At 36.1% G+C, this 25,153-nt stretch overlaps 5 protein-coding genes across 5 annotated transcripts; 3 read left to right on the forward strand and 2 right to left on the reverse strand.

Moving 5' to 3' along the window:
* Positions 1-2,429: 2,429 nt before the first annotated feature.
* Positions 2,430-6,524, reverse strand: LOC145556814 (uncharacterized). Its single transcript, XM_081618463.1, has 9 exons — positions 6,255-6,524; positions 5,859-6,085; positions 4,271-4,452; positions 3,894-4,178; positions 3,759-3,817; positions 3,621-3,657; positions 3,426-3,497; positions 2,968-3,292; positions 2,430-2,870 (listed from the first exon to the last, which is right to left on the reverse strand). The coding sequence occupies exons 1-9, from the start codon at positions 6,400-6,402 to the stop codon at positions 2,508-2,510; spliced, it is 1,698 nt and encodes a 565-aa protein (XP_081474589.1). The 5' UTR covers positions 6,403-6,524; the 3' UTR covers positions 2,430-2,507.
* A 919-nt stretch (positions 6,525-7,443) lies between these two features.
* Positions 7,444-9,571, forward strand: LOC145642489 (small ribosomal subunit protein uS17-like). The gene is made up of 6 exons (XM_081693694.1): positions 7,444-7,566; positions 7,652-7,692; positions 7,810-7,910; positions 8,877-9,021; positions 9,097-9,186; positions 9,312-9,571. The coding sequence occupies exons 1-6, from the start codon at positions 7,555-7,557 to the stop codon at positions 9,400-9,402; spliced, it is 480 nt and encodes a 159-aa protein (XP_081549820.1). The 5' UTR covers positions 7,444-7,554; the 3' UTR covers positions 9,403-9,571.
* A 546-nt stretch (positions 9,572-10,117) lies between these two features.
* LOC145556815 (flotillin-like protein 3) lies at positions 10,118-12,343 on the reverse strand. The gene is made up of 3 exons (XM_081618464.1): positions 11,646-12,343; positions 11,051-11,452; positions 10,118-10,655 (listed from the first exon to the last, which is right to left on the reverse strand). The coding sequence occupies exons 1-3, from the start codon at positions 12,171-12,173 to the stop codon at positions 10,137-10,139; spliced, it is 1,449 nt and encodes a 482-aa protein (XP_081474590.1). The 5' UTR covers positions 12,174-12,343; the 3' UTR covers positions 10,118-10,136.
* Positions 12,344-13,470: 1,127 nt separating this feature from the next.
* Positions 13,471-15,756, forward strand: LOC145556817 (flotillin-like protein 3). The gene is made up of 3 exons (XM_081618465.1): positions 13,471-14,141; positions 14,413-14,814; positions 15,082-15,756. The coding sequence occupies exons 1-3, from the start codon at positions 13,614-13,616 to the stop codon at positions 15,598-15,600; spliced, it is 1,449 nt and encodes a 482-aa protein (XP_081474591.1). The 5' UTR covers positions 13,471-13,613; the 3' UTR covers positions 15,601-15,756.
* Positions 15,757-22,541: 6,785 nt separating this feature from the next.
* Positions 22,542-25,068, forward strand: LOC145555537 (uncharacterized). The gene is made up of 3 exons (XM_081617271.1): positions 22,542-23,085; positions 23,305-24,330; positions 24,446-25,068. The coding sequence occupies exons 1-3, from the start codon at positions 22,542-22,544 to the stop codon at positions 25,066-25,068; spliced, it is 2,193 nt and encodes a 730-aa protein (XP_081473397.1).
* The last annotated feature ends 85 nt before the right edge of the window (positions 25,069-25,153 follow it).

Here is a 25,153-nt window from a genome sequence, read left to right on the forward strand (position 1 = left end):
TTATACAACTACCAAGTAATAACCCATGAAGGTAAGGATTTCAAATGACAAGGTAAACCATGTTATTTGAAATACTCAAATTCCATAATTCAAATGATGCATTTGAAATGAAATCTATCTTCCCAAACACAACCTTATGCGATTTGGAATGACGAATTGACGACACACATAATTATTTAGAGTAATTAAAGGGTGTAAAATTAATTTTTATGTTCAAAATATTTTTAATAAGTTTTGGCAAAAATTAAATGACATATTTCAATTTGTACTCAGCACCCCAACTTTCACATGCAAAAATAGTAAGAACCTATGTATATACTTTGTACACATCTTCTTAAACCATTACATATCAAGTTTAACTAACTCAAATACGAAAAGTATATTCCATTATTCCGTAATGAATCAGTAAAAATCAATTTTAATTTGTAATAAGACTATATGAGTATTTTTTTTTTAGGGAAGATTATACGAGTATAAATAAAGGTCAATACATTATGAAAAGCCATTGAAGAATTAATAATTACGGAGTAACTAATTAAGGGCTATAATGTAAAACCCGGTGATTTGTTGAGTAGTAAACCGAGAACAATTGATTAATGTCAAAGTAAGGACATGCACAAATACAGCTGTGGAAATGTTAACTTGAGGTGTTCAAACAATCAAACTCATGTTCCATGTTGACACGACCAATATAATTGACTTTTCTTACAAGATCTAACTAGTATTAAATCAATTTAAAATTTGGACAGCTTAAATATCTAGGTGGTTAGGACTATAAATTTTGAACTTGTCAGAAATCTGAGGAAGAAATTTATGTTGAACTTGTCTAAACCGCGATCAATGGCTCATGTCGTTTTATTGAAGTGATTTTTTTTTTTTTTTTTTTTCTCTCTCTCTATTTTCCATTTGGTGATATACTAAGGGTCTGTTCTGATTTATTGCACTGAATTGTTTATTAGAAAAGGAAATTAGGAACTGAATTGAATTGAAATTAAGCTTAAAGAGAACAGGTCCTTAAGATAGAGAAATATACTGATGACAGTATTGTAGATGAAATTTCCGATTTTTCTTTTTTTTGATTTTTTTATTTATTTATAATTATATAGTTATCTTGTTATGGTGAGCAAACACTTCCATCAAATTTAATACATTGACCTACAAGTTTAATTTGCATAAACTTCTTTGTTGAAGTATGAAGTGAAAAAAAGTTTATTCAATTAAATAATGATCTCCACCAATAAAATTCTAGATTGCCGAAAGAAAGGAAAAATAAAAACAAAGAAAAGTCATCCTCCTTAATGGAATCCTTGAAATGTAAAATTCAATGGTCAATGCCAGATTTGCCTCAATTCCTTTACACACTTATTGATCTATGCAATATTCTTTTAACCTAGGAACAATTATACTCCAGATAAGTAAAGCCGTAAAGGACTACATAGCTATGACCTTCATGAGATAATTTGTTTTGTTCAATTGCTAACGGTTTATGTAGCATGTAGTAGTAAAATATTTCAATCTCCCGATTAATAATTATAATTCATATACTGGTCATTATATAACTTTTGTCTCAACTTCCTTTTAAATTTCACACAACATGAGGGAAAATACCATGCATGACTTATTTTGTTTGCATTAAAAGACACATATTATATACGGAGTATGTATAGTTCAACGGTTAAATTTATAATATTAACTGTATGTCTAAGCAAAGAAAGATTATATTATAGGTCTGACACGCATGCAGGTATATTTTACCGATTTTAAATTATTAGGTACATGTATGAAAGCTGGATGGTGTGTCTTGTGCTTTGTTAAATTCATCTAAACTTAGTTGAACACAGAGCTTTCATTTTTAATTTTTATTTTCATCAAATAAATTTAGATCGGATCAACAGAATAAGTGACTCAAATCCCAAGAAATTCTTTTTTAAATTGCATATGCACATGTCCATCTGTTAACTCCTTGGCAAAACAGTCCATAATATAAGGACTTTAAACACAAAGAAGTGACTAATTAATCTCATTAATTATTTCCTGACATTAGAGATCAATCATTTGGGTACATTTTGAGTAAATATCATATCCAAATGCCTCCGCTTACACGATTATGTAGTTTATGACTTTATGTTTGTCCTCCTATTGAGGAACAGTACACATGCTGATAGAGTGATAGTAGAAGATATTTCTAATTTTTGCTTGTAAACGCGATTATTATTATTATCATGTACTTTGTATTTTATATAGAGTAATAACTAGTATTGTGTCAATATTAGGTTTTCTAACACAATTATTACTTATAGAGTATATAACTGAGTGTGGACTTTAAACATCAGCTTAAACTTTTGATTAACTCAATCGTCTAACAAGCTTTTGATTATTGATACATGTAGGGTGAACCAAATCTACGCAAAACATAGTAACCTAAATGATGACAAAGCTAAAATTCTAAAGTTCATTAATAGCAATAGTATCAGAATTACAGAAAGAATTAGAAATCAATTTACACATTAAGATTTCTTGTAATTACCTTCACTTAAGCGCCTTTTGGTATACAACCTGTGCTTACGTTCTCTACCATAAATCACCCAGAAAATGAGGGACAACATCACTGCAAATGAGACCAAAACCAATCCTGCATACACCCATCTGCTATAGCGTCGAAGACCAGGGCAATGATCGGTGTATATGCTTGTGAAGGTTTCCCTGACAAAAGAGCAGTCCTGTAATGCAACAAGGTCAGGACCATAGTTGTGCAAGCCATAGCTCACATTCACCGCGGAAATCATTTGATTATACATGGCCGGTGTTAAACGGCCTGTAGTAGTGCATATTCCAGTTGGATCAACCTGGCACACATAGTTACCCAAAGCCTGCAAGAGGAAAAATAGCCAGTGTTGTTAGCAGGGGACTGCAGGGCAATCTGAAAGTGTACTGCACTACTGCCTTAAGGGTTGGTTGGTCTGTTACCTGAGTAGCATTGTTCAAATCAACTTCACCACGAGAGCATTGACGGTCCATTAAATCACGTGTGAATGGGTTGCAAAGAAATGGCAGTAGAGGACCAGATTGATTATAGTAAAAGGGTTTGAATTGCACACCAAAATTGATGTTGGAGACATTGGATATGACAGAGTTAACCATGTCCACAAGCTGAGATGTAACTTCCTTGCTTCGCTTTAAGGTTTCTTGTGAAGTAGCAGGGTCGACACAAGGAAGTACTTCATCTAATGCTGTATGAGCCGTAGGGTTCAAAGACCACTGATGCATTGCCAAACAAGTATCCGTGGCCACACTGGTGAGAAACAAACAAGTAAATACGGCGAATTTGGTAAGCAAGACAGATATAATAAGGTCAAACAGTATATGTATTTATATTAGAGGATACTTGCAAGCTTATGAGATGTGAGTTACAACCAAATACTTACTTGTGGAACAGAAGGAATACGCCACACAACATAAGAGTCCCAGTCAATATAATCCATCCAAAAACCACAAGCCTGCAGGATTTCCAGTACTCATCTTAAGTGTCATATGAATGTATATATGATAGTTGCAGGAGCCAAATTTAGTTAATAATTGTAAATAATGGCAATGTTTTTCAAGGTCTGCTAGTCACTTACGTGTAGACAAGAACTTGCATACCGAACATTGAGAACACTGAAACAAGAGAAGGGCACAAAACAATCAGCATGTTAAGTTGACAAGAGACAAAGAATAAAATTTGACACCATAGAAAGCTAACAGCCAAAGTGATTTACAAAATCCGAGAAATGCTAGGAAAAGCATGATGGCAGCAACTATGATGAGCGCGAGCCTCCTGCAGAAGCACAAACATTATCAATTCTAGCTGTAAACTTGGTGGATATATAGATGATGTAGATTTTAGAACTTACACAGAATCTAATACTTCTCGTATGTCATCAGCAGTGTTAGTCGACTGGTGATCCAGGAAGCTAGAAGCAGCAGTGATTTTCATGTCTATGTCGTCAATGTCAGTTTGCACATTAGAAGGCAAGAATACATTTTGAATTCCTATCTGCTTTGCCGAGGAAAGATAGCTGGACACATTGTTGAGCTTCCATTCGGTTATATCAGCTTGACTCACAAGATATTCCAAAGTTGATACAGTACTATGATGAAACTTTGCTTGTCCATTATATAAAACAAGACATCCAACACTGAAACAAAAAATTATTGACGGATTTAGAAGGTGTAGTTGTTAAACTTAGATGTTCTAGTGGTACTGTTAGAAAGAAAGGTGAGAGCATACACTGCAGCAAGTGTGAAGAGTATAAGAAGTACGAGTGAAAGAATGTAAGCTATACGTGAATAGCCAATGCGCTGTTCCCTTCGACAACAGTGACAGATAGAAATGATCAACAAGCACAGCCCAAAGACAAAGAACCAGACTAAGGAGATAATGAACAACGGAGCAGCAGAGTATCCAACAGACTGAAATACAACAAAATAAGGAGAATGCTGTGAGGTTCGAGCTTCAAAATAAGTCATAATCAGAAACAAAAATGCAACATAATTAGCAGCCAAAATTGTAAAGAACACAAAATATGATGCTACAGGCTAAAGAGAGTAGCCTTATTGCGTAGTACAATGCTAAAATCATGCACATACTCTATCCGAAATTAATTGTCACATTACTAATTCAAATTCCATCATCAACGTTACTACTAGCAATTCATTTGCGCTATAGGGCCCAGGCCTTTGGAGGGTACTTTAAAGAATCAAACATGACATGAACTTAGTGACAAAGTTCTTCAAATGATCAGTGTACTAATTTTAGGATCTGTTCAAAACTCTCCAATTTCCCTAAAGTATGCCACAAATTTTGTGACAGGTTGTATTCAACCAGTAGTTTCAGTCAAATTTCTGGTCCCACCATAAATCCTTTTTCCCTCTTTTGCTCTCCCTAATCAATGTATTGTATTATGTATTATCTTCACTAAATAAAATATGATTAATGAAGATGGGGTGATTAAATTAATGTTTAGCTGGAAATTATGAAGATATTTTTAGGAGTTATGCACAATACCTAAAGTATGCAGCATTGGGGGCCAAATCCATAAAGATAGAGACCCATTTGGATCAAAAAGTTCAAAGTAATAAGTGCATTTCTAATTTACAATCATAATTTGGCCACTAGTAATAGCAATGTACACATTTTGAGACCATGTTAGCAGCTTAGGTACTATTGTAGACGTGTAGCACTACCTCAAAAACCTTGCAATATTTATGAAGTCATCACCCCTAGTTTTCTTCTCACCTTGTAAAAGGGACCATTAGGCATCATGCATTTTGTTGCTCAAGTTCTCGGATTCCTCGGATAAAGAGTTATTGTTTAACAATTAGACAACTAATAAAAGATGAATAGGTAAAATTTGACACTTTAATCATGGCTTTACTTTACGTCCTCTATCCTTAAGGATATATTGGTTCATTAAGGGCATATTGGTATTTTGCCTAATGTAGTAATGTTGTTATATGCCCAAAACTTAGTTATTAGTTCTCAATTGGTACTTATTTGCAACATTGTTGAATGCCTAAACTCTTTACGCAAAGAAACCTTTTTTACTAAGAAGTAAATGTTATTCACGAGTTAATCAACTTGTCGTTCATTTCCATATCACAATCATTAATCAGTAAAGAAACCCTCTTTAACATACTTTCACACGTAGTTTCGAGTATGCAACTAGCTAATTTAGTCACCTAAAAATAAACTCAAAGGACAAAAATATCCTTAATTTCTCTTTATTTTACCCATGCTAACCAATTTATCATTCCTAAATCCTAATAACAAAAATAATAAAATGGATAAAAACAAGAAAAAGAAGATAAGAACTTACAGCCCAGTAATGGCGGTCAGAAATATTCCAACCACCAGTGTAATACTTAAAACCATCTAAAGGATCCTTTCTATGTGTTCTTCTTGGTGCCAATGTCATCAACGAACTCTCTCCTCCGTAACCGCCGTAACCACCGTACCCTTCTCCCACTCCTCCACCAATACTCGGCCCCTCCGAAATTCCCCTTTCACCCCCATTATTTGTGTTATTTCCTTCACTTTCCCACCCTGAAAATTCAAACAACAAAATAATGTTAATGTAAGGGTAAAATAGTAAAAACGATAACTAATTATAAGTCTTGTGTATGACGGCCTGACCAAACTTGTATAAGAAACAAAATTATTGTACGTGGTTGGATTGTGAGACCGTCTAATACAAGAATTTACGAGAGGGTACCTAGAGAAGGAGGAAGTGAAGCGGGAGTAGCAACTACAACTACAAGTGCTAAAGTGAACAAGTACAAGTATAGTAATGTAGGTAGGAGATGAATTGAAGGGCCTACTTTACTACTATTACTACTTCTACTTGTGCAGTGGTTTAGCATTATGAGTATTTTTTGAGCAGAGAAATGGTGAGAGGAGAAGCAAATGGGATTGGAGGAAAGGGATAGTAGAGTAGAGTATAGAAGTGTGAAGTGTGAAGTGTGAAGTGTGGAGTGATAGTGACTAGATAGTGTCAAGGTTAGGACTAGAGGGTGAGGATTGAGGAAACATCTACCCCACCACCAAGAAAGAATTTTTGGTATTACTCAAATGCCCTTTTTCGATTTCATTTGTGCTATCAAAGTGGTATTTTACGTAAAAAAAAAAAAAATTTAAGTTAGATAAGTATAAACAAAATTCGTTTTGTAAGTTTAATTGTGTAAATAAATAAAAGCAAAATAAGTTCATGTTATCTTAAATAAATTGAAATTTTTTTGCGTTCAATCTTATAATTTGTTGATGATTGTTAACCGATAAAATATGATGAAACTAGAATTGTTTAACCACCTTCTTAAACTATTAATTGTATAATATATACTTTGTTTTGTAAGTTTAAAACAAAATAACTAAACTAATGGGTTTATTCACAATTGGTTATGTTCTTGATACATGCATTCCATTCAATAAAATAACACTTTGAATCTTGATATATGCATTTCATTCAATAAATTAACACCTTGATAAATGCATTATTCACAATCCAATTAATTATAAACAAGGGCATTTCTTTCATTCGTAGCCAAAAAAATTGAAAACTGGACCTCAGAAGAATTGTGGGGTCCAAAAAGTTGAAAAACCAATAAGACAAGCTTTTTATAGGCTCAACCTTCAAGAAAATCATGATTTTGTGTCTTTGTTTGTTGACTCCAATCAAAATCCTTTTACATCTAGCAAACAACACAACAAGATTCAGGCCATTAGCCCAAAAATTAACCGGGCTTAAAATCTAAAAGCCCAAACAAATAACTGGGCTTTACATCCACGAATCCAAACAAATATCTGGGCTTTATATCCAAGAGCCCAAACAATAAACCCAAAACAGAACTAAGGATATTTCGGTAATTAAAAACAATTAGGGCTACTTCAGTTGGCTTACTATATAACTAAAATTTCTTTCATTTCCACTGCTTTCAAGCTGTATTAGTATTAGGGTTTCTGTGAGTGTGCCGTAACGATTTTCTCTCTCCTCGGAAAGCTTCTGCAAAACCCTAACAATGGCGGAACAGGTTTTTCTCTCTCCTCTATCTATTCTTCACGATGCTGTGTTAAAATCAATCGAATGTTAATTTTTTATATTGTTTGTTTTGGTAGACGGAGAAGGCTTTTTTGAAGCAGCCGAAGGTGTTCCTTTCGTAAGTGATCATCGATTTTTCTGTAATTTTCTGTTGAATTTGAGCTGCGTTTTGTTTGAATTTGATTTTATTGAGGATGAATTTGATTGAAAAATGGTGATTTGTGGAAATCTGTAGGTCGAACAAGTCTGGCAAAGGAAAGAGACCTGGAAAGGGAGGTAACAGGTTCTGGAAGAGCATTGGTTTGGGATTCAAGACTCCTCGTGATGCCATTGAAGGTATAATCTCTGATTTTTTGATGGATTTTTGTTAAAATCATCAATATTGTTGGCGTATTCTATAGGCATTATATATTAATTGAGCTTGAAATAAGCTAGTTATGTGTATTTGTATAGTTCTATTGATTAGTGCTTTAAAATGTATGAATTGATGAACAATTATGAACAATTATTTGTTGTTAGATGACTAGAATTAGTTAAGTTTTTGGTTAGGAGACTGAGTACTGGATAACTGTTAATGTAATGTGTGCTTTAGTTTGCTGTATTTTGGTTTATTGTAATGCCGAATTGAATTTCGAGGAGATTGAATCCATCTCTGGCGGTTTTGTAGTTGTAGTATCAATAGTTTGAACTTTGAAGTTGGGGATCATATGTTTTTGACACAATGCTATTTGTTCAAAACTTTTGTTATATTTTGAAGTTTGCAATTTTGGATGGTACGATGTGCTATGGTATTGATTAAGGCGTTGATTGATTGAATATGTGCTATGGTATCTGTTTTTTATTTGAAAGAGTTGCAAGGATTTCAATTTCAAATGTACACAACATTTGTAAAATTCTGATTCTGATTTCTGTTTATAGTTATTTGTATTGCTTGATTGATCATTATCCAGATATTTTGTGAGTCTAAATACCAGACTAATGCGCTTGATCCATGTCCTGCTGATTTGATGTCTCTGTCTTAAAGTGAATTAAGCTGAATAATTATATAACGAGGACGTTAAAGCTATATTTAAGGCCAATGCTCATTCTTGTTTTTCCTTAACTCTAAATGTAAAATTGTAAAATGAGGTCGTTAAATGTCCCTAGTCTATAACGAACTATATTTAAGGCCAATGCTCATTCTTATTTTCCCTTAACATGCTGTTTCTAAAGGCATAACTCTTTGTAGAGTCAAGTATCGACTCCATACTATATTATGGAATACAGGGTTCATTGCAGCTCACATTCTTTACCTTTGTGTAGGAACATACATCGACAAGAAATGCCCATTTACAGGTAACGTTTCCATCAGAGGTCGTATCCTTGCTGGTACTTGCCACAGTGCCAAGATGCAGAGAACCATAATTGTTCGTCGCAACTATCTTCATTATATCAAGAAGTACCAAAGGTTGGTCATAGTTAGCTTCTTTATCTTTAAATATTCTTTTTCAAGTTTTCACTGATTATGCTTTATATATCCTAGATATGAGAAGAGGCATTCCAACATCCCTGCCCATGTTTCACCTTGTTTTCGTGTGAGGGAAGGTGACCATGTGATCATTGGCCAGTGCAGGTCTGTTCATCCTTTTTCTCTGAACGTTTTCAATGTTTGCTGTGTGTGAATTATAAGATGTGTTGTTTTAATTTGATTACATGGAGTTGTATTGAATGTATCTCTTCTATTGTTGTACCTTGCAGGCCTATCTCAAAGACCGTGAGATTTAATGTCTTGAAGGTCATCCCCGCTGGTGCAGCTACTGGTGGCAAGAAGGCTTTTGCTGGACTGTAAACCAAATTTTGATCACATTCTACTCTTTAGAAGTTGAGAAAGCAGTCAGAAGAAACCTTGTTCATGTATTATCTTATGCTCGTAGAAGTGTTTCTATGATTGATTTTAGAGTATGTGTTTTTATCAACTCAGTTCCTTAAATCTGATTTTGTCAGCTAATTTGTTTTCACATGGTTTATAAATTATTGGCACCTTTTTTGCTTGGGCTTTCTAATCGTACTTAAATTTCAATTGATTCCATGCTAAAAATTCTGGCCGAATAGATCTTTAGCTGGTATAAGGTGTATGAATGTTCTGTTCGTGTCTGGTAGCTATTGGTTGACGTAACATTCCCACCTTAACCAATTTTGGTGCATTTACATTTTGAGGCATTCTCTATATATCTTTGGGTTGTAATGTTGTGAATTTGTGATTCGAATAAGCAGTGGTAAATCTATGGTTAATATCTTAATTTTATTCATCCTATGACTTAAATGTAAACTAATTCTATTCAAATACGGAATGCCTTTTTTTTAGTTCCTTCAGTTTCATATTTCAATTTAGTTGCAAATGCATATTGCATATTAGTTAGCGACAAAAACTCTATTAAAATTATTGTCATACAAATGAATGAATGGTACAACAAGGCTCTGAAGTCTAAACCACTCAACAACAAAACGTATAGTCACAAACCTCACGAGTAGCAGATAAATCTAGAATAGCATAAATACATGGTAATTTGGAATAAAATCGTCTCAATCATATGTATTACCAGTGTCCTTGAGTGAGCCCAACCATGCAGGTGGAACCATCCCAGTTTGTTCTTGAACTGTCTTGAACAATGGTGGCAAAGTTCGATAGATATTTGCGACCTCTGCCATTGCTGTACCACCGGCTGTCGTATCATTCGATCCCTCACCACCATTTGTCCATACACTAATCTTAGGTTGCAAGCCTTTGATACCCTCGGCATTAATTTTAGCAATGTCTTGAAACATGCCGTTGTTAATCATCATGTAGTCCCTTAGAGCTGCGTAATTGCCCCCAATTGCCTCTAATAGGGTACGTAAATAGGTACCTTGTGCTTGGGCAAGTGCTAGTATTCCTTCTGCCTCCTTTTGCTTTGCATAAAGGTCAGCATCAGCTGCTTGTTGACGAGAGTAAAATGCTGCTTGAGCAAGTGCCTTTTGTGCTTCAGCCTCCTTTTCTTTCTTGAATAGAGTTGCCTCCGCTGCCTTTTGTTGTTGGTATAACTCCCAATTCGCTTCTTGTACCTTTTTTTTCCACAGTTTGACAATATTAATTTATAAGGAGCGGTATGCAAGTGTAACATTATATATTCGTCACAGTGTACTCAAAGGTTACTTGTTTTAGATTACCATAACAATATGCATTTTGCAATTGTAATATATCCTTGTGCAATGTTAGGCATATACATATTGATGACATATTGGCTAATGAGGGTACATAGCTACACAAACAGTCAAACATCAATCATGGATTTTTGATAAACTAGGTTACTGTCCTACTTTCAAAATTCATGAATATTAAAGATAAATGACCAATTATGATTATGTTTGCATTACTTTCTCCTTTATTTTATTGTGAAATTATAATTAAGAGAAGTTGTAAATTAGTAATTTTAAAGGTATCATACTATTATACTAACCTTAGTTTCATACTCAACACTAGCTTTACTCAAAAACTCAGCCTTCAATTTTTCAGTTTGAGTCAAAGCGTTCATCCTCTCAACTTCTCTTTGCAACTCAGCTTCTCTAAGTTTGACTGCTTTATCAGCTTCCACCTCAGCAACCTGTGTTTCTTTAGTCCAACTAGCCTGCTTTGTTGCCAACTCAGCATTCGCTTCTGCCACCTCAGCCAACCTTTCATTCTCGTATATTTGCACCTCTGCCTTCACCTTTATCTCTTCCTTCTGTGCTCCTCCTTTCCTTTGCACTGATATTATCCTCGTTTCTGCATCAATCTTTGACGCGTACTGCAACGTTTCTCCATCCCTCAACTTCGATCCTATCTCACCCTTCTTTCTTGCTTCTGCAACATCGATCTTGGCCTAGTGTACATGTTAAAAGATGCATTAAAAGTTAGTACTTAATGATTTTACAAGTGTTAAATATGAAAGCGTCTATTTGTAAAATCATATTGTATACGAAGTATGTACTTGATTATGAGAGGTTTAAAACTTTAAATTGAACAACATAATACAATGATCGGCTTATATAAAAAAAAAAAGAACATATCGAAACCTGATTGGCAGCCTCCATTTGGGTCTTTTGGCCCAAATAAGAAAAGTACTCATGGCCAGGAATATCCACCAATTGCTTGATATTTGCATTATAAATGAGCAATCCAAACTGATTAAGTTCAAGCTGCACCTTTTCAAAGACCTCTTGCTTAAACTTCTTAGCCCCACTAAAAACCTCCTCCATGGTCATGGAGGCAGCAAGTACTCGTGTCTCACCCTCGATCACACCTTGGACAAGCTCCTCCACATGGTGGGAGTGTTTGTCATGAGGAGCAATGAGTTTGGCATACTTCATGAGTGAATCATCATTGTCGACTCTAGGCCCTATGGTAAACACTGCTGGCAGGATGAATGGCAGCTTCTCTGAGCTCATGGCTTGCACCTCGAAGGTGTAGTTGACCGGTGAAATGTCGAATTTGGTGCATGATTGCCCTGGTAGAACCCATGCCTTCTTGGCTAGTTTTATATCCGAAATTCCTGCCCCGGTTACTACTAAATATTCTGATGCACTCGCTATATTGAAAAACATTTTGTGTTTTTTTTTTTTTTTTTTTTTTTTTTTTTTTTTACACAAATTAAATTCTTGATATATAATGGCAAAAAATTTCAATGCTGATCAAGGTGTAAGACCAAATTGTTGTACGACCTTACAAATGCAGGATGATTTAGGATTGGTTTGATAAGATGTATGGAACAAGGAATTTATCAAAACTTGTTATTTGCAAGTAGACAATTAAAAAAAATTTCTATAGAGAAACAAATTTCGATTAAACATCTATTGTAGACTTTGACTGAATAATATGAAATTATTGAATAATCATAGCTATAGACTTTGACTAAATGAAATTATTAAAATAATCCACCGGCAATTACATTGTTTGTACATTTATTTGATCATTTCGTTAAAAGACGAAAGGTAACTTCTATGTAGGCAGATAATACTTGCATATAATATACTTAGCAATTTTGTACATGATTAAATATCGAATCTTCTTCATTTTCTAATTAACGTTGAACGTGAGAAATAATGTGTACAAGTTGATGTTATGCGCAAGAACTTGGAATGTTAATCGAAACGTATACTTTGACGAATAGTAGAATATATAATTAGTGGGTTATTATTTAGATTGATCATCGCCGAAGTATAATAGAGGCCTAATGAGAAAAGATTAACGTAATTACTCTTTTACTTGGTAAACCACATTTTGTAACATCTAGAACTAATGAACTATGTATGTGTGATGCCTTAAGGTTTTAAGTTCTTGATGTAGATTACGGAAAGTTCTGCTCTTAGCTCATTTAGTATGAGTAATACATCTCTCATATCTGAGACTATTATTAGAGGCGAACACATAGCATCGTTGGAATTATTAGATATCGAGTAATAAACATTTGTTAGGAGTAATTAATTTTATGAGTTACTTTTCTTGTTTTTCTTTTCATTTTAACTATATTTTGGTTTAAAAATAATGAAATTAATTAACGTTAGGCACTTAGGCCACTAATCTCCCACGACGTTCGATGTTTGAAAATGAGGTTTTAGTATTCTTTATTATATACGAGTAATTGCTAACAAAGATATGATTATCATTTTCTAACGAATGAAATAATCAAACAAATGCACAACGAATCCAAGTATGGTGGTTGCTTGAATAATTAAGCTTCGTCAAAGTCTACCATACCATAAATGGATTTGAAACTCCAAAGTAAATTATTTTGTAATTTCTACTTGCAAATTTAATAATATTGAAAAAGTATGAAACTTTACAAGCATATTCCTTGATATAAATCACCTGCCTTGATCTTCTAAGAATGTACAATAGGTTGGTTCTCATTCGACTTTTGTACATCCAATCGATCAAATTAGTCCAACTTGTTGCACCTCATTGTTGATCTTTACAACATAAAAATTTTCTACCTTATTGAGACCTATTAAATTATATATCAAGTATCTTTGAGTTAGAACAAGATGAGGTTCAAAATAGCGAGTGCATCAGAATACTTAGTAGTGACCGGGGTTGGAATCACGGATATAAAGCTAGCAAAGAAGGCTTGGATATTACCAGGGCAGTCATGCACCAAATTCGACATCTCACCGGTCAACTACACCTTCGAGGTACAAGCCATGAGTTCGGAAAAGCTGCCTTTTATCCTTCCTGCAGTGTTTACCATAGGGCCTAGGGTCGATGATGATGTTAGCCTTATCAAGTATGCCAAGCTTATTGCTCCTCATGATAAGCGCTCCCACCATGTGGAGGAGCTTGTCCAAGGTGTGATCGAGGGTGAGACACGAGTACTTGTCGCCTCCATGACCATGGAGGAGGTTTTTAGTGGTGCTAAGAAGTTTAAGGAGGAAGTCTTTGAGAAGGTGCAGCTTGAGCTTAATCAATTTGGACTGCTAATTTATAATGCAAATATCAAACAATTGGTAGATATACCTGGCCATGAATACTTTTCTTATTTGGGCCAAAAGACCCAAATGGAGGCTGCTAATCAGGTTTGGAGATTTTTTTTTATATTTATTATTAGCTCAATTGTGTCACTAGTACATGTCTATAAGCTGGTCGTCGTGTTATTATGTTGTTCAAACCTTTCATAATCATATTAAGATGTAACATGACTTAATAGACGCGTTAATATATTTGTGCCAAATCTTTTTTTTTTTTTTTTTTTGACACAAAATAAAAATATGTATTCTCTACTAGGCAACATTTGTAACATATTTAAGTAGTACTAACAATTTATTTTGTAACATGTTTTAACACTAGGCCAAGATCGACGTTGCAGAAGCAAGGAAGAAGGGGGAGATAGGATCAAAGCTGAGAGACGGAGAAACTCTGCAAAATGCGTCGAAAATCGATGCAGAAACGAAGATAATATCAGTGCAAAGAAGTGGAGGAGCAAAGAAAGAAGAGATAAAGGTGAAGGCAGAGGTGCAAATATATGAATTTGAAAGATTGGCTGAGGTGGCAGAAGCAAATGCTGAGTTGGCAACAAAGAAGGCTAGTTGGACTAGAGAAACACAGGTTGCTGAGGTGGAAGCTGAGAAAGCAGTCAAACTTAGAGAAGCAGAGTTGCAAACAGAGGTTGAGAGGATGAATGCTTTGACTCAAACTGAAAAATTGAAGGCTGAATTTTTGAGTAAAGCTAGTGTTGAGTATGAAACTAAGGTTAGTACTACTTCATACAATTTATCATAATTATAACTCGTAAATATAGTCATAATCAATAACATAATACTAAAACAGACACTAGAAATGACACATGTCACTTCCTGGTGTCGTTTTTTCCCTCCAAAAACTATTTTCCAAAAATAAAATATTGTACAACAAAATTCATCTTTCTACTCGGTATTTCACAAATGCATACTAGTATATTACAAATATATTGTTATAGCAATATAATACTGATAAATGATAAATGTGAAAATAAAAAAGGTACAAGAAGCAAACTGGGAGTTATACCAAGAACAAAAAGGAGCAGAAGCAACTCTATTCAAGAAGGAAAAAGAGGCTGAAGCCCAAAAAAAACTTGCCGAAGCAACATTTTACTCCCGTCAACAAGCAGCTGATGCTGAACTTTATGCAAAGCAAAAGGAGGCAGAAGGTATACTTGCACTTGCACAAGCACAAGGCACTTACGTACGTACCTTATTAGAGGCACTTGGGGGCAATTACGTCGCACTAAGGGACTATATGATGATTAACAACAGCATGTTTCAAGACATTGCTAAAATAAATGCTGAGGGTATTAAGGGCTTGCAGCCTAAGATTAGTGTGTGGACAAATGGAGGTAATATTGGCGAGGGTTCGGGTGGTGGCACGGCAATGGAAGAGGTTGCAAATGTTTACCGGACTTTGCCACCTTTATTCAAGACAGTTCAAGAACAAACTGGGATGGTTCCGCCTGCATGGTTGGGCTCACTTAAGGACAATAATGGTCGTATATACGATTGACTTTTTACTTCAAATTTCTATTGTATGAATAATTTGAAGAAACCGTTAGTTGGGAAGTACTATTAAAGATTTAAAGCATTGTACATTGAATTTGTTTAAGAATGTATTGATGATTTATGATTGTTATTTGGACCCAAAATATAATAAAAATAAATGATTTTGATTGTTATTAAAAAGATGGGCTGGACTTGCACTTTTGGATGAAGCCAAAAAAGGTGGGGTTGGGCTGTTCAATTGTAGGGGTTTGCAGTTATCCTATTCCTAGGCGGTATAAAAGTCCATGTCCTCTAAGTTTTGTCTCCTTAATTTTTTTTTAAGAAAGTTTTGTCTCCTATATAAAGGTGTGATTAGAGCTGTCAATTCGGGTAAATGGGTCGGGTAAGAGTGGGTCGGGTCAACTCGGTTCGGGACAATTCTGATTAATTCCATAACCTATGCGAGTTGGGTTTGGGTTGGGTCATGCTTGAGTCGGGTCACGTCGGGTCATACTTCTTATCGGGTTTGGGTCGGGTTTAGGTCGGGTTACATTCGGGTCGGGTGAACAATAGGTCGGGTTTAATTCGGGTTTTCAGGGGTTAAAATGGGTTAGGGTGATTCTCGAGTTCGAGTCGGGTTCAGTTCAAGTCAATAATTTGCGGGTTAGAATCAGATCGGGTCATTCTCGGGTTTGAGTTGGGTTCGGTTCAAATCAATAATTTGTGGATTATAATCAGGTCGGGTCATTTTCAAGTCGGATCATTATCGGGTTCAACTCGGGTTTAGTTCAAGTCAATAATTTGCGTGTTATAATCAGGTTAGGTCATTTCCAAGTCGGGTCATTCTCGGATTCAAGTCGGGTTATGTTCAAGTCAAATATTTGCAGGTTACAATCAGGTCGGGTCATTTCCAAGTCACGTCATATTCGGGTTCAACTAATTATAAATAGATAATTACTATCATTTTTATCAAGCTAATTATTTCCTTTTACTATAATACATATGGCAATATACTAGGGAACTATAGTCTATAATTTAGGAAGATAATTATCTCCTTTGACCATACAACAAATATATACTATATTTAACTCTTAAATTTGAGGATGATGCTCCTTTCTTTTGCTGGCGTGGACCGACTTGATCTCCCAAGACAAAATGCTTTGATCAATAATAATAAGGTGGTCTAAATAGCATTTAATGTGATTTGAAATCGGGTCGGGAACAATTTGGGTTGAATTTAGGTCGGGTCAATAACAAGTCGTGTTAATTTCGAGTCGGGTTAGTAACAATCGGGTTGAATTTTTGGGTTAGGTAAGTAATAGGTATGGTAAAATTCGGGTCGGGTCAATAACAAGTCGGGTTGAATTTGGGTCAGGTCAATAACAAGTCGGGTTGATTTCGGGCGGGTTTGTTACAGGTTTGGTTAAATTCGGGTCGGGTTAGAAACGGGTCGGGTTGAATTCAGGTCAGGTTCGTAACAAGTCGGATTAAATTCGGGTTTTGACGAATTAAAAGGGTTTGGATGAATTTCAGTTCAAGTCAGGTTCGGTGCAAGTTAATTAAATTGGTCGTTATAAACCGGTAAATCAGCGCAAGTTGTAAACCGGTGAATTGGCCGGTTAAAACTTAAAAGCAAATTGAATGGTTCCACACACCCAATTGGACTCCCGGAGGATATTAGGGACCATGGTAAACATTTCGGCAATTTTTATTTCCAGGCGAAAAAAAGTAAATAAATTCCAAAGTTGAAGGCTAATAATATCCACGCTTTTTGAGAAATTTTGGAGGTTTCGAGGTCCGGTGTCGAAAAGTCTTGAAATTTTATAGGATACATTTCGGGGTCATATATTGCCGTTTGGGACCATATATGATCATTATTTGTTGTCATAAATGTTCGTGGTAGGTTGAATTAATGAAATTGGTGCAAGTTATAAACCGGTAATTTTGTCGTTTAAAGGCAAATTGGATGGTTCCACCCACCCAATTGGACTCTCAGAGGGTACTAGGGACCATGGTAAACATTTCGGCAATTTTTATTTCTGGGCGAAAAAAAAAATCAAAAAATTCAAAAATTAAAGGCTAATATCCACGCTTTTTGAGAAATTTTGGAGGTTTCAAGGCCCGGTGTAGAAAAGTATTAATATTTTAGGGGATACATCTCGGGGTCATATAATGCCATTTGGAACCATATATGATCATTATACGTTGTCATAAATGTTTGTAGTAGGCTTGAGTTAATGAAATCCGTGCAAGTTGTAAACCGGTAATTAAATTGGTTGCTTAAAGGAAAATTGGATGGTTCCACCAACTCAATTGGACTCCCGGAGGGTATTAGGGACCATGAAAAACATTTCGGCAATTTTTATTTCGAGGTGAAAAAAGTCAAAAAAAAAAATCCAAAATTGAGACTAATATTCACGCTTTTTGAGAAATTTTGGAGGTTTCGAGACTCGGTGTCAAAAAGTCTTGAAAATTTAGGGGATACATCTCGGGGTCTTATAATGTTGTTTGGAACCATATATGATCAGTATTTTTTGTCATAAATGTCCATGGTAGGCTTGAGTTAATGAAATCGGTGCAAGTTGTAAGCCGGTAAATTGGTCGTTTAAAGGCAAATTGGATGGTTCCACCCACCCAATGGGAATACCAGTCGATATTAGGGACCACGATAAACATTTTCGGCAATTTGTATTTCTAGGCAAAAAAAAAGTCAAAAAATTCAAAATTGAAGGCTAATACACGCTTTCTAAGAAATTTTGGAGGATTCGGGGCCCAATGTCGCAAAGTCTTGGGAATTTAGGGAATACATCTGGGGGTCATATAATGCCGTTTGGAACCATATATGATCATTATATGTTATCATAGATGTTAGTGGTAGACTTGAGTTAATGAAATCGATGCAAGTTGTAAACCGGTAAATTGGCCGTTTAAAGGCAAATTGGATGGTTGCACCCACCAAATTGGACTTCCGGAGGGTATTAGGGACCATGGTAAACATTTCGGTAATTTTTATTTTCGAGCGAAAAAAGTAAAAAAATTCCAAAATTAAAGGCTAAGATCCATACTTTTTGAGAAATTTTGGAGGTTTCGAGGCCCAGTGTCGAAAAGATTTTAAATTTTAGAGGATACATCTCGGGGTCCTATAATGTCGTTTGGAACCATTTATGATCATTATATGTTGTCATAAATGTTCGTGGTAGGCTTGAATTAATGAAATCGGTGCAAGTTGTAAACCGGTAAATTGGTCGTTTAAAGTCAAATTGGATTGTTCCGCCCACCCAATTGGACTCCCGAGGGGTATTAGGGACCATGGTAAAAATTTCGGCAATTTTTATTTCCGGACGAAAAAAAAGTCAAAAAATTCCAAAATTGAATGCTTATATCCACGCTTTTTGAGAAATTTTTGAGGTTGGGTACGGTGTCGAAAAACCTTGATATTTTAGGGAATACATCTCGGGGTCATATAATGCCATTTGGAACAATATATGATCATTATATGTTGTCATAAATGTTCGTGGTAGGCTTGAGTTAATGAAATCGGTGAAAGTTGTAAACCGGTAAATTGACCGTTTAAAGGCAAATTGGATGGTTTCACCCACCCAATTGGACTCCCGGAGCATATTAGTGACCATGGTAAACATATCGACAATTTTTATTTCCGTGCGAAAAAAGTTAAAAAATTCCAAAATTGAAGTCTAATATCCACGTTTTTTGAGAAATTTTGGAAGTTTCGGGGTCCGGTGTCGAAAAGTCTTTAAATTTTAGGGAATACATTTCGGGTTGTTATAAAAAAGATGGGCTGGACTTGCACTTTTGGATGAAGCCCATAAAGGTGGGGTTGGGCTATTCAATTGTAGGGGTTTGCAGTTATCCTATTCCTTGGCGGTATAAAAGTCCTTGTCCTCTAAAAACCCTAGCCTCCTTTTCTCTCTTCTCTCTCCTAAACCTAGTCTCCTTTGTTAATTTTAAGGGGCTTCCATCGGATTTCACCGGTGGAAAGCCCCAATCTTTATTTTCTTTTAAGCTTTTTAATTTGTTTTAGGTTACAATAATGTCTCCCTCGAAAGAAAGGGTTTATCTCCTTCGAAAGACAAAGTTTTTTCGATCTCCTTCGAAAGACAAGGTTTTCCGTACTCCTTCGAAAGACAAGGTTTTATTTGTGCTTAATTTGGTCTCCGGTTGTGCGGGGCTACTATTGATTGTGGCTCGGATTCGGGTTACGGAATCAATACAAGAATTTACTTTCTCACAAAATTGCGAAGCGATGACGGATCCACTCAAAAAGTTGTATGAGACAACAAATCGAGAATATGCCGAATTGTTATATTTATGTATTTGGATTCTTAGCCCTTCCCCGATTAATTCTTGTTTGATTTTGTTAAATTCGTTTTCATTATCGTTCATTGTCAATTGTAGATGCCATATGGCTTACATTAATGAAATTTAGTGTCCTTTTAGGACTTTTTTCAAAAAAAAAAAAAAAAGTCCTTGTCCTCTGAGTTTTGTCTCCTTAATTTATTTTAAGAAATTTTTGTCTCCTATATAAAGGTGTGATGATGTTAAACACGGTAATAAAAAAAAATTAAAAAATTCACAAATTACGCATCACAATAAGGGGCGAACTACTCTTAACTCAAGAAACTCTAATAGGTACGACATTGGTTTCTTTTCGTTGTTGGTTTGGTGTGGTTGTTAGATCTCTTTTCATGAATTGTTGTTTAGGTCAAGATCCGACAACCCGTATCCGAGATCCAAAAGCCTAGAACCCGAGATCCGTGAAACTCCTATCGTCTAAATGAGAACCTACACATGATATAAAGATTAGCTAGCCACGGAGTGAATCCGGGGAAAACCACTCCGATGACAAAGTCAGAAAGTGTTTGAGAAGAGGATATGAAGAGAGAGAAAGTAAGAGAGAGAGTGTGTGTGTGAGAGAGAATGTAATAAATGCTACCTTTAATTAAGGGATTAAACCTGGTTTAATTTTTATAGCAATTCCAAATGACAAGTGGCAATATGACATGCATACTATCTCACGCCAAGTGTCAAGTTGATGCTGCCACGCGCCGACCGCCGACAAGCCGATATGTCTACTTTATGTGTAACTTCCGATATGTTTGCCAAGTGTTGAAGATATATACCCGTTTTTATTAAGATATCGGCATTGCCTATGACACCGATGTTTATTCGGTATCTCCCCATCCAAACCGAAAAAAACCGATCAAATTGCTTATTCGGTTCGGTTTTCTTCGATTTTTATCCAATTTACTTTCACCCCTAAACTCAGGGCATTTGGTGAAACTTCCGTTTAATTATTAATAGACTTTTGAACTACGGTGCATATAGAAAACCAAGTTTTGGATGAAAATCAGAAACTAAGTGTAGTAAGGCAGACAACCCTTTAAAGCATCTAAAATGCATAGCAGCCTGTCATGAGGAGACTGGAGACTTGAGGTAGATGGGGATTAACAACAATTACAACGAAGTTCTTCACCACCGCTTGTACCAGACTTTTTGGTACTTGTAGAACCTTGTTTCGTCGCAAACATGGGTCTTGTTGTCCTTGTTTTATTACCGTGGCACACTTGGAAGAGGGGCACGGGCGAAACTCTTTATGAAAGTCACAAACGTGGCACTGGAGTGAATATAGTCTCAATGACAGTACTTTTAGTTTGTGTTAGTGGACCAAATCTATTAACTATTACTAAAACAGAAGTTGCTGACATCACCATTGCTCACGTGTCGCTTTCTCAATAAAAAATTTCCCGCCTAAATGCTATGATGATGTCGTGTTTTTTTTTTTTTTGAAAGCTATCATATTTAACATTTTTGAAATTTAAATATTGGAAACTTCTACATCAAAACTAAAATCTACTCCCTCCGTTTCAATTTGTTAGTCTCATATACTATTTTGGGCGTTTAAAAAAAAAAACTACCCATATTGAATTTATTCCACTTTTAACTTAGTTTTTATTTCCTATAATTCTGATTGGTTAAATTAATTGATTGTGAATTTATGACATGACTATAAGTAAAGAAATTATTCTCTATAATTATGCAAGTGAATTGCTAAATCGCGTCCGGTATTTACCAGGTAACGTCCGTATTTTAACACGATCTTACAAACATGCCCCCTTTTAATTTTACCCTAATTTACTTCTACCCCTTATAAATTTACCCTATTTTATTTTCACCACACCGGCCACCAAACAGCCACCACCACCAGGCGCCATCCACCATCCACGACTTGAATTATTTTTTTTTTTTAAAGAAAAAACTTTTGTCAACAACAATTTGCACAAGGGGTGAATGGACGAGTTTACGGAATTGCAGTCGCCGCCGGAGAGGTCACCTGTGCGTACGGAATCGGTGAATTTTTAGACCTTTTTTTTTTATTTTTTATTTTCGTAATTTCCAGAGGAACGCCTGATATTTTAGAATCTACCTAGGAACATTCTAAAATTTCAGGCGTTCCTACCTGTGTTCGCCTGAAATTTTAGAATGTTCCACGGTAGATTCTAAAATTTCAGGCGTTCCTCTGGCTTCATATTTGAAACGCTTAGAAATGTAGTCTCATCCATGGGACATACTAAATTATCAGACGAACAATGGTAGGATCGTCTGAAATTTTAGAATGTACCACGAAAGATTCTAAAATATTAGTCGTTTCTCCCGTGGTACATTCAAACTTTTCAGGCGTTTCCTGTCTGTTTTGATTTTATTATTATTAGGTTATTTAAATATTATTATATCATTATTATTATATGATTTCATGGGTTCTTAAGTAGTTTGTTTTGTGGTTATAGGATTCAGAATTAGAAAATGGCGGTAATGGTGTGAATTACAGTGGCCATTTTCAAACCGACACTGTGTTTCCTACTTTTGATGCTGCTGTTGAATGGGCGAAAGATATTTCGCGAACAATTGGATTTTTATTCGTCTCATCGTCGTACAAAAAAACCACCGATGGTCGGGCCGTATCGATATTTGGCTTGCGATCGCAGTCGAAAGAAAAGGCCAAGAGATTTGGAGAATGTGATTCGCAAGGACACTAAAACTAAGTCCGTTGGGTGTCCTTTCTACATCAAGATTTATTATGAGAGAAGCACCGATGGTTGGAGGATCCGTGCTAAAAATGATGTAACCGGCACCCATAATCATCCATTCATTGTGTATCCTGAAGGTCATCGACAAATCAGCAGTCTTAGTGCAGGTGCAAAACAGGTTGTGCGTAACTTAACGAGGTCAAAGGTTGCGCCTCGTAATATCATGGCAACCATTATTGAGCAATTTCCTGATCATCCAAACATCAGGCATATCTACAATTGTAGAAGTGACATTAGAATGGAGGAGTCTGAAGGAAGAGGAGTGGTTCAACAATTTCTGCATTTGGCTAGAGAGAGTCGCTACATTTACTGGGTTATGGTTGATGACATCGGCGTTTTACAGCATGCATTCATGGTGCATCCGATCACGTGCAACTTGTTACGCACATATTCGTACGTGATTGGTATGGACTCTACATACAAGACAAACAGATACGGCATGCCATTCTTTGAGATAGTTGGGGTTACACCGACAAAACAAAATTTTCTTATTAGATATGTCTTCATGAGAAACGAGACACAGGCTAGTTATCGATGGGTGCTTTAGAGATTGAGGGATTTGATTGGATACCAACGGGAGCCATCAGTGTTCTTAACTGACCGTGAGCTTGGACTTTGTGCAGCATTGAAAGCTGAGTTTCCCCACACTACGCATTTACTTTGTAGGTGGCACATTAATAAGGACGTTGAAGCTTATGTGACTGGATTGTTCAAGGACAAGACGGTGGGTGCAAAGTTCAAAAATGGTAGATGGAATCGAGTCATGAATGCTACATCTGAGCCGGAATATGAGTTAGCCTTGCAGAGATTGAAAACAAGTTGGGCTCGGTATCCGAAAGTTGTGGAATACGTTGAGACTACCTGGCTCCCTCATAAAGAGAAATTTGTGACGTGTTGGACGAACAGAGTTCTGCACTTTGGTAATGTTTGTACATGTAGGGTTGAAAGTCAGCACTCGGCAGTCAAGAGTTGGATGGAATCATCAACTGGTTCTTTGGATACGGTATGGGCTCGAGTACATTGCCAGATTGGAAATCAGATTGTTGGAATACGTAACGCTTTAGAGGCTAGTAGATCTAAAGTAGGTGAGAAGTACAGGCACATGCCATTGCAGCGGCTGAATCAAAAGGTTTCTCATCATTGTTTGTCTGTTCTTTACGATGAGATAGAAAGAATGAGAGGGTTAAGTTATGAGGTGCATGAGCGTTGCGGTTGTGCTCTACGGATCACCCATGGGATACCATGTGCTCGCCAGATTCATGATTCAATGCGTGATAAGAAGGGGTTGTATTGCAGCCAAATTCATCCATTTTGGCAGAGCCTTGTCATTGGTGATGGTGTTGATATTCCGGAATTCGTCGACGAGTCGGCAGAAGAAGCAGCACATTTTCGTTCACTTGTCGACGAGGTTTTGGCTAGTGACCCTGTTACAGTTCGAAATGTTTCTCGCATCATTGAAGATGAATTGCATCCGAATCATTCAGATCTTGAAGAGCCAGAAGTGAATCACTCAACACGGGGTCGTCCACGGGATCATTCAACTAGGCGTAACCGTAGCCATTTTGAGAATGTTGAGCGGAACAGTAGCGGTCGTAGAGGGAGAAGGCCGGGCCAACATAGTTCAAGGCAAAACCGTCAAACTGAATCCGGTATATATATATATATATATATATATATATATATTTATATATATATATTTTTCTACCAATTATGAATTTTATATTAATTTATTTTCTACCCATAACGAATGTGTATTTTTTTCAGGAGGAAATGGATTCAACATCGAACAATGTAGGTACGCTCACTTGCTTCCCGGACCTATATTGCCTTACATAACCGGGTGGAATGATGTCATTGGTGATGGTAATTGCGGCTTTCGTTGTGTTGCCGCCTTCTTCATGGGTGATCAAGAGCAATGGAGGTTAGCTCGACAATTCATGGCTAATGAGATTACTGGTTATCCGCACTTATACAGGAGGATTTATTATGAGGCAGGTGGTTTGGATTTTGAGATACAACGTATTCGTTGGAGCGGTGGCCCATGTGGGGAAAGACATTGGATGGTAGCCTTTCAGGATTTGTACGTAATTGCTACCTTATACAATGCAACCGTGATTTGTTATGATATTGGACAGACACCAACGAGCTACTATCCGTGCATCACTGTGTTACCGTTGCGGGCCCCCGACAATGCTACTGCACCAACTCGAGAGTTTGTTATAGCAACTGTTGGTGGGTCTCATTTTATACTTTTGCAGCTTGACCAAAACCATCCGATTCCCCCGATTGCAAATGTTTGGTACCAGGCTCGTGAACCTAGCGTTATTGGATGGGAGCAACGATACCAACATAGAATTAGTTTGTGGGAAAGATTAGTCGCAACTTGATAGATGTAATGCGTTGATTTCTTTTGTCTGCACTTTGATTATTATTATTATTATTATTATTATTATTATTATTATTATTATTATT

This window comes from Chenopodium album, chromosome 8 (assembly GCF_948465745.1).
Source record: "Chenopodium album chromosome 8, dcCheAlbu1.1, whole genome shotgun sequence".
Lineage (NCBI taxonomy): Eukaryota > Viridiplantae > Streptophyta > Magnoliopsida > Caryophyllales > Amaranthaceae > Chenopodium > Chenopodium album.

Excerpts from the sequence above, each read along its gene's own strand:
- LOC145556814 (XM_081618463.1), bottom strand. The coding sequence starts at position 6,402 with ATGCTAAACCACTGCACAAGTAGAAGTAGTAATAGTAGTAAAGTAGGC. Across the intron at positions 6,086-6,254 it reads TTCACTTCCTCCTTCTCTAG|GGTGGGAAAGTGAAGGAAAT; the intron begins GTACCCTCTCGT and ends TTGAATTTTCAG. Across the intron at positions 3,293-3,425 it reads GTATTCCTTCTGTTCCACAA|TGTGGCCACGGATACTTGTT; the intron begins GTAAGTATTTGG and ends GTTTCTCACCAG.
- LOC145555537 (XM_081617271.1), top strand. The coding sequence starts at position 22,542 with ATGGTCGGGCCGTATCGATATTTGGCTTGCGATCGCAGTCGAAAGAAA. Across the intron at positions 23,086-23,304 it reads CACATATTCGTACGTGATTG|CATTGAAAGCTGAGTTTCCC; the intron begins GTATGGACTCTA and ends GACTTTGTGCAG. Across the intron at positions 24,331-24,445 it reads AAACCGTCAAACTGAATCCG|GAGGAAATGGATTCAACATC; the intron begins GTATATATATAT and ends TATTTTTTTCAG.
- LOC145642489 (XM_081693694.1), top strand. Across the intron at positions 7,693-7,809 it reads CAGCCGAAGGTGTTCCTTTC|GTCGAACAAGTCTGGCAAAG; the intron begins GTAAGTGATCAT and ends GGAAATCTGTAG. Across the intron at positions 9,187-9,311 it reads GTGATCATTGGCCAGTGCAG|GCCTATCTCAAAGACCGTGA; the intron begins GTCTGTTCATCC and ends TGTACCTTGCAG.
- LOC145556817 (XM_081618465.1), top strand. The coding sequence starts at position 13,614 with ATGAGGTTCAAAATAGCGAGTGCATCAGAATACTTAGTAGTGACCGGG. Across the intron at positions 14,142-14,412 it reads AAATGGAGGCTGCTAATCAG|GCCAAGATCGACGTTGCAGA; the intron begins GTTTGGAGATTT and ends TTTTAACACTAG. Across the intron at positions 14,815-15,081 it reads GTGTTGAGTATGAAACTAAG|GTACAAGAAGCAAACTGGGA; the intron begins GTTAGTACTACT and ends AAAATAAAAAAG.
- LOC145556815 (XM_081618464.1), bottom strand. The coding sequence starts at position 12,173 with ATGTTTTTCAATATAGCGAGTGCATCAGAATATTTAGTAGTAACCGGG. Across the intron at positions 11,453-11,645 it reads AAATGGAGGCTGCCAATCAG|GCCAAGATCGATGTTGCAGA; the intron begins GTTTCGATATGT and ends CATGTACACTAG. Across the intron at positions 10,656-11,050 it reads GTGTTGAGTATGAAACTAAG|GTACAAGAAGCGAATTGGGA; the intron begins GTTAGTATAATA and ends TGGAAAAAAAAG.